The 7,532-nt window shown below is 42.9% G+C and overlaps 1 protein-coding gene across 1 annotated transcript; it reads right to left on the reverse strand.

Annotated features, from left to right (window-relative positions):
- Positions 1-4,462: 4,462 nt before the first annotated feature.
- On the reverse strand, positions 4,463-6,836 carry LOC115131679 (protein B4). The gene is made up of 5 exons (XM_029663591.2): positions 6,529-6,836; positions 6,164-6,429; positions 5,803-5,917; positions 5,057-5,100; positions 4,463-4,878 (listed from the first exon to the last, which is right to left on the reverse strand). The coding sequence occupies exons 1-5, from the start codon at positions 6,620-6,622 to the stop codon at positions 4,534-4,536; spliced, it is 864 nt and encodes a 287-aa protein (XP_029519451.2). The 5' UTR covers positions 6,623-6,836; the 3' UTR covers positions 4,463-4,533.
- Positions 6,837-7,532: the final 696 nt, after the last annotated feature.

The following is a 7,532-nucleotide window of genomic DNA, read 5'->3' on the forward strand; positions in this document are numbered from 1 at the left end:
TCACAGAGACAAACTGATATCTTTCTGACAGATAAGATCTAAACCAGGCCAGAACATGTCCGTGTAGACCAATTTGGGTTTCCAATCTCTCCAAAAGAATGTGGTGATCGATGGTATCAAAAGCAGCACGAGGACAGATGCAGAGCCTCGGTCCGATGCTATTAAAATGTAATTTACCACCTTCACAAGTGCCGTCTCAGTGCTATGATGGGGTCTAAAACCAGACTTAAGCATTTCGTATACATTGTTTGTCTTCAGGAAGGCAGTGAGTTGCTGCGCAACAGCCTTCTCTAAAAATTAGTTTTTATAGTTTTTATATTTTCTGGGTCAAGGTTTGGATTTTTCAAGAGAGGCTTTATTACTGCCACTTTTAGTGAGTTTGATACACATCCAGTGGATAGAGAGCCGTTTATTATGTTCAACATAGGAGGGCCAAGCACAGGAAGCAGCTCTTTCAGTAGTTTAGTTGGAATAGGGTCCAGTATGCAGCTTGAAGGTTTAGAGGCCATGATTATTTTCATCATTGTGTCAAGAGATATAGTACTAAAAGACTTGAGCGTCTCTCTTGATCCTAGGTCCTGGCAGAGGTGTGCAGACTCAGGACAACTGAGGTTTGGAGGAATACGCAGGTTTAAAGAGGAGTCCGTAATTTGCTTTCTAATAATCATAATCTTTTCCTCAAAGAAGTTCATGAATTTATCACTGCTAAAGTGAAAGTCATCCTCTCTTGGGGAATGCTGCTATTTAGTTAGCTTTGCGACAGTATCAAAAAGGAATTTCGGATTGTTCTTATTTTGTTTTGTTGATTGTTCTTATTTTAGGCAGAGGGAGTCTGGAAGGGCATCAAGGAATCTTTGTGTTGTCTGTGAATTTATAGCACGACTTTTGATGTTCCTTGGTTGAGGTCTGAGCAGATTATTTGTTGCAATTGCAAACGTAATAAAATGGTGGTCCGATAGTCCAGGATTATGAGGAAAAACATTAAGATCCACAACATTTATTCCATGGGACAAAACTAGGTCCAGCGTATGACTGTGACAGTGAGTGGGTCCAGAGACATGTTGGACAAAACCCACTGAGTCGATGATGGCTCCGAAAGCCTTTTGGAGTGAGTCTGTGGACTTTTCCATGTGAATATTAAAGTCACCAAAGATTAGAATATTATCTGCTATGACTACAAGGTCCGATAGGAATTCAGGGAACTCAGTGAGAAACGCTGTATATGGCCCAGGAGGCCTGTAAACAGTAGCTATAAAAAGTGATTGAGTAGGCTGCATAGATTTCATGACTAGAAGCTCAAAAGACAAAAACGTATTTTTTTTTTGTAAATTGAAATTTGCTATCGTAAATGTTAGCAACACCTCCGCCTTTGCGGGATGCACGGGGGATATGGTCACTAGTGTAGCCAGGAGGTGAGGCCTCATTTAACACAGTAAATTCATCAGGCTTAAGCAATGTTTCAGTCAGGCCAATCACATCAAGATTATGATCAGTGATTAGTTCATTGACTATAATTGCCTTTGAAGTAAGGGATCTAAACATTAAGTAGCCCTATTTTGAGATGTGAGGTATCATGATCTCTTTCAGTAATGACAGGAATGGAGGTGGTCTTATCCTAGTGAGATTGCTAAGGCGAACACCGCCATGTTTAGTTTTTCCCAACCTAGGTCGAAGCACAGACACGGTCTCAATGGTGATAGCTGAGCTGACTACACTGACTATGCTAGTGGCAGACTCCACTATGCTGGCAGGCTGGCTAACAGCCTGCTGCCTGGCCTGCACCCTATTTCATTGTGGAGCTAGATTAGTTAGAGCCCTGTCTATGTTGGTAGATAAGATGAGAGCACCCCTCCAGCTAGGATGGAGTCCGTCACTCCTCAGCAGGTCAGGCTTGGTCCTGTTTATGGGTGAGTCCCAGAAAGAGGGCCAATTATCTACAAATTCTATCTTTTGGGAGGGGCAGAAAACAGTTTTCAACCAGCGATTGAGTTGTGAGACTCTGCTGTAGAGCTCATCACTCCCCCTAACTGGGAGGGGGCCAGAGACAATTACTCGATGCCGACATCTTTCTAGCTGATATGCACGCAGAAGCTATGTTGCGCTTGGTGATCTCTGATTGTTTCATCCTAACATCGTTGGTGCCGACGTGGATAACAATATCTCTATACTCGCCAGTTTTAGCTTTAGCCAGCACCATCTTCAGATTAGCCTTAACGTCGGTAGCCCTGCCAACCGGGTAAACAGTGTATGATCGCTGGATGATTCGCTTTAAGTCTAATACTGCGGGTAATGGAGTCGCCAATGACTAGAGTTTTCAATTTGTCAGAGCTAATGGTGGGAAGCTTCGGCGTCTCAGACCCCGTAACGGGAGGAGTAGAGACCAGAGAAGACTCGGTCTCTGACACCGACCCGCTGCTTAATGGGGAAAGCCGGTTGAAAGTTTCTGTCGGCTGAATGAGCGACACCGGTTGAGCGTTCCTACAGCATTTCCTTCCAGAAACCGTGAGAAAGTTGTCCGGCTGCGGGGACTGTGCCAGGGGATTTATACTACTATCTGTACTTACTGGTGGCACAGACGCTGTTTCATCCTTTCCTACACTGAAATTACCCTTGCCTAACGATTGCGTCTGAAGCTGGGCTTGCAGCACAGCTATCCTCACCGTAAGGCGAGCACAGCGGCTGCAATTAGAAGGCATCATGTTAATGTTACTACTTAGCTTCGGCTGTTGGAGGTCCTGACGAATCGTGTCCAGATAAAGCGTCCGGAGTGAAAAAGTTGAGGAAAAAATAAATATATGAACGGTAATTAAAAAGTGAAAACCGTAAAGTTGTCAGGTAGCAAAATAGGTTGGCAACAAAACGCACAGCAACTCGAAAACAAGCCTGCAAGTTGTGACCGGAAATGACGTCTGTATAGCACTGTGTTATAGATCTCCTGGCTGACTTGAGAATTTGATCAAACTTCCAGGGAGAAAAGAACCAGCAGCACCCCAACGCCTTGATCACACCTAGTGTCACTGCCCAAAATGATACACAGCATCTGGATGTGCAACATTCACCTACCATTTAATGCATACTTTTTTATAAATGCAATGCAAATGCAGCATTCTATTGGAAATGATTGAGCTGTCGAGGTGCTCAATGGGTAAGGCTATGGTTGGAGTACCCCACAGAACATTTGGTATGATCAGTTTAAGCTCAATGTGTCCTTGCACACCCTTGTGGAGAAGAGGTGTATTTTCACTTATGACCCATGGCAAATGTATCGTTAATCCTGACTAGAGCGAACACCAACCTTGTATAACCACTCAGATTATGGATAGTGCAGTGGTAATCCAAGGCTGGGAGAACCCACTTTGGCATCAAATGTTTAACAGGATGTACTAGTAATGCAATTCACCTGGCAGAAGAGGCTACCTCTGCTGAACAGGTCTAAATGGCTATACCAATTTTGGACTCATGAAGAACTTAAATGCCCCATCACCTTATTTCAACTACTGTACACCAATGTAACTCAGTTAAGGCTATTTACAATGCCTACCCGAAAGCTTGTTTTACTCCAATCTTTGGAAATGTAGAACTACAGCCTCAGTCAATTTGAGTGGTTAATTTCTCCAGCCCCCAAGAGTTTCACCTGCCACAAGCATTTACAGTTTGAGTCAAACTTGTATCAGTGCATTTTTAACAAAACAAAAAAAATGGGCCCCCGTGCCCTATAAGGACAGATTTAGACCTGGGACACCAGGTGGGTGCAATGAATTATCACAGGGGGGATACATTAATACAAACACTCCAGCCTACCCTGCCGCTCAGAGGTGTTCATATGGCACACCGTTGCCTTGTATCATTGTTTCAGGTCAAAGTTGAATTATCAGGTACAACAATCGTTGGTAGATTTGAATTTCCCAGGGGACACTAAAATCCATAAATGTTTTTTTGCTCAGGTAAAACTCAGCCAAAAAAGAAACGTTCCTTTTTCAGTACCCTGTCTTTCTAAGAATTCATAAAAATCCAAATACCGTCACAGATCATTTGTAAAGGGTTTAAACACTTTCCCATGACCGTGGAATTGTCATTAAGACACGAACAGCTTACAGAGGGTAGGCAATTAAGGTCACAATTATGAAAACTTGACAAAAAAAAAAAAAAAAAAAGAGGCCTTTCGACAGACTGAAAGAAAAAGATGCCTAGGGTCCCTGCTCATCTGCATGAATGTGCCTTAGGCATGGTGCAAGGAGGATTGAGGACTGCAGATGTGGCCAGGGCAATAAATTGCAATGTCTGTACTGTGAGACGCCTAAGACAGCGCTACAGGTCGGACAGCTGATCGTCCTCGCAGTGGCAGACCACGTGTAAATATATACACATGTTAAGTTTCCTGAAAACAAACACTTGACAGTGAGAGGACATTTTTGTTGCTGAGTTTAGTATGCAGGTCTACACTAAAGGATACCGCAACAACTTCAAAAAAATAAGCTTTATTCAAAAACATACTGAATCTTTAAAACCCACATTTGGACGAATGGAGATCAGTCACTCAGTTGCTCCATTCTTGCCTCGTTTCCCTGTGGTTCTAGCAGCAGGAGCACCCTCGCCCTTCTTGGCTGCCCCCTCGCCCTTCTTGGCTGCCCCCTCGCCCTTCTTGGCTGCCCCCTCGCCCTTCTTGGCTGCCCCCTCGCCCTTCTTGGCTGCCCCCTCGCCCTTCTTGGCTGCCCCCTCGCCCTTCTTGGCTGCCCCCTCGCCCTTCTTGGCTGCTTTGGTAGTCTTCAGTACTTTGGGCTGGTCCTCAGCCCCTCCTTCCACTGCAGGCCTCGTCGCCTTGGGCTTCTTCGTAGGGGCCACCTTGGAGCCACCAGGAGCCTTCTTGGGTTTTGCATCCTTGAACATGAAATTGACTGTCAGATTTGCCATACAATCACCCATTGATTACAGCTAACATTTTGCCATGATAAAGCCCAAACGGAACAGTACCCATTATGACCAAGGTACATAAACTGCTTACCCACCAAAACCACTTGAACTATGCCAATAGTCATATGAAGAAAAAAAAGCTTGCCTCTGAAGTCTTCTCCTTTTTGGCTGTAGTTCTTCTCTCAGAAACTAGTGATGTAAATGGAGTGACATGCAATCATGGACACCACAAAAAGGAGAAGTGAGATACAAATAAAAGTCATGAATGAGCATTGTTCTGACAAAGAAATGTTACTGCGATATTATACCAATACCTAGACTCGAAGTAGCAATTCTTTTCTCTAGGTAGCGCATTGTTCATCCTATAGCTTGTGCGCCATCTGTTTAATTAGTGAACCAATAGGTTTCAGCACATTTCCATGGCTGATTAAGTCGCTCTGGATAAGAGCGTCTGCTAAATGACTTAAATGTAAATGTGATTAAAACTAATTTCTCATGCTCTACAGCAGACATTAGTGAGCAATATGCTCCCAGATAGCACAAATACATCTGCCCAAAGTCCTGCAGATGAATTAAAATGCCTAAATTCTTCACTCTACATTGTTTATACATCAGTTAGACAAACATTCTATTCTGATGTCTCACCGACATCTTCCCAATGTGCAAACGTGCTCCAAACGACACATTCCCCATGCAATTTCATACGTCGGCTCGTTATCTGGGTTTGGAACATCAGCACCCAAATATGTGATAACTCCTCACAAGGTCCCTGGCAATTCCCAGCCCTCCATTGCAATGTGTTGCTCAATAAGCAACAATTATCCCAACCAATTGGGCAGATGGGTTTAGACATAACCCCAAGGACTGATGATCACAATAGATTCAGTTTACCTGCTTCCTTCTCCTTGGTCTTCTTGGCTCCAGCCTTGGAGGCCTTCGCCACATTGGGATCAGTGTTCTCAGTGGCCTTAAGCTTGGGCTCCTTCAATTTACCCCTGACTGCAAGCTGGAAAGGGAGGGTGACGACGCACTACATTTTAGAAACAGCAAACCCATATTCAACGCAATGTTTTGATGTAACAACTTGTATAATAAACACTGATGCTCAAATGTGCATTCAAAAGGTTGTACCAAATCCAATAGGCACATTTGGCAGGTACGCTACCACACAGGAAAATATTTAATTGGTTGACATCTGTAGTCCTAGTTAATTATCCTAACAAAAAAATATATATAGTTATGGGTCACTTACCCGAAACCTCCCCTGTGCGCCGCTTGCAGTGGAGTTAGGTGGCCTCGCTAATACCCCGCTCTCGATTCCTTTGTTCAGGGCCTTGCGCATCATGTACTTCAACCTCACCTGGTCCAAAGATGGATATTTCTCTGTTATGTAACTACGAATGGCCTGTGAGGAAACACCCTTTCGAGAGTCCAATTCCTTCAGCGCTTCTTTGACCATTATCATCGTTGGTGGATGAAGGTGGGTTTTCCTTGCCACATCAGGTGTTTTGCTGGACTCTTAACAAAATGAAAAATAACAATTTATAACCGTAAACTAACAAAATATCAGTAATATTAGGATACCCTTATTTGCCAAAACAACACATGGTTACAAACCGGATTTAGCTTTTCCCGACACTTTCTCATCTTTATTGGGTGATTCAGAAGATGCGATTCCTTCTTCGGAGGTTACCGTTTTTTTAGGTGCCATTTTCTAACGATAAATCTTAAATTAACTTAAAAACAGAACGCCTATTTTCTCACCTTTAAAACCGGATTGGATTCCAATTTTATGCACTTCAAACAACTCAGCCGCAAACCACGTGGTTCATCAAACAGGTGCTCACAGTTATTAGGTAGGCTACCACTCAGGACACATCCCACTAGTGTGAAGTCGATTCCTTTCCTCGCCTCTGTTCCTTCTTTGCATCCGTTCCTTTATTGCTCTGATCAGCTGCTTACATTTACTGTTCTGGCATATTAAACACGATTCAACAAACATAAATAAAATATGAAAACATTTATGCTTCGATCATACTGACTGTTATTGCATTTTGGTACACCAGAAGTACATTCATTTCCAATGGAACACTGCATTTGCCTTGCAGCATTGTGTTGCGGAGGCAGTTGCAGTGTGTTCTGTGTGGTGCATATGTTGGATTTATCGTACTGTATGCTTAGACGGCTTGAAGGAAATAGTAGCAGAAGATGAATGTTGAACTTTTGTTGCACACGTATCCAGAGGATGTTGCATACCATTTTGCATAATAACACGTGTGATGAAGACGTTACACCTAGATCACACGGACTGAGTCATTGCGTTTTGGTTACACCAGAAGTACATTCATTTCCAATGGAACGTTGTGTTTGCCTTGCAGCGGCAGTTGCAATGCATTCTGTGTGGTCCATATGTTGGATTTATCAAACATATGCATCGAACGAATGCATCAAATTGTATGCCTAGACTTGACAGAAAGTAGCAAACTGTGAATGTTGAACTTCACACATATCTAGTAAAAAATATTGTGGGATTACATAATTTTAAAAAAGTGTGACTAGAATTTTTTATAAAAATGATTTACAAAGTAAAAAACATTATTTATTCGATGATATCTACACAT

Source organism: Oncorhynchus nerka, linkage group LG2 (genome assembly GCF_034236695.1).
Source record: "Oncorhynchus nerka isolate Pitt River linkage group LG2, Oner_Uvic_2.0, whole genome shotgun sequence".
Classification (NCBI taxonomy): Eukaryota; Metazoa; Chordata; class Actinopteri; order Salmoniformes; family Salmonidae; genus Oncorhynchus; species Oncorhynchus nerka.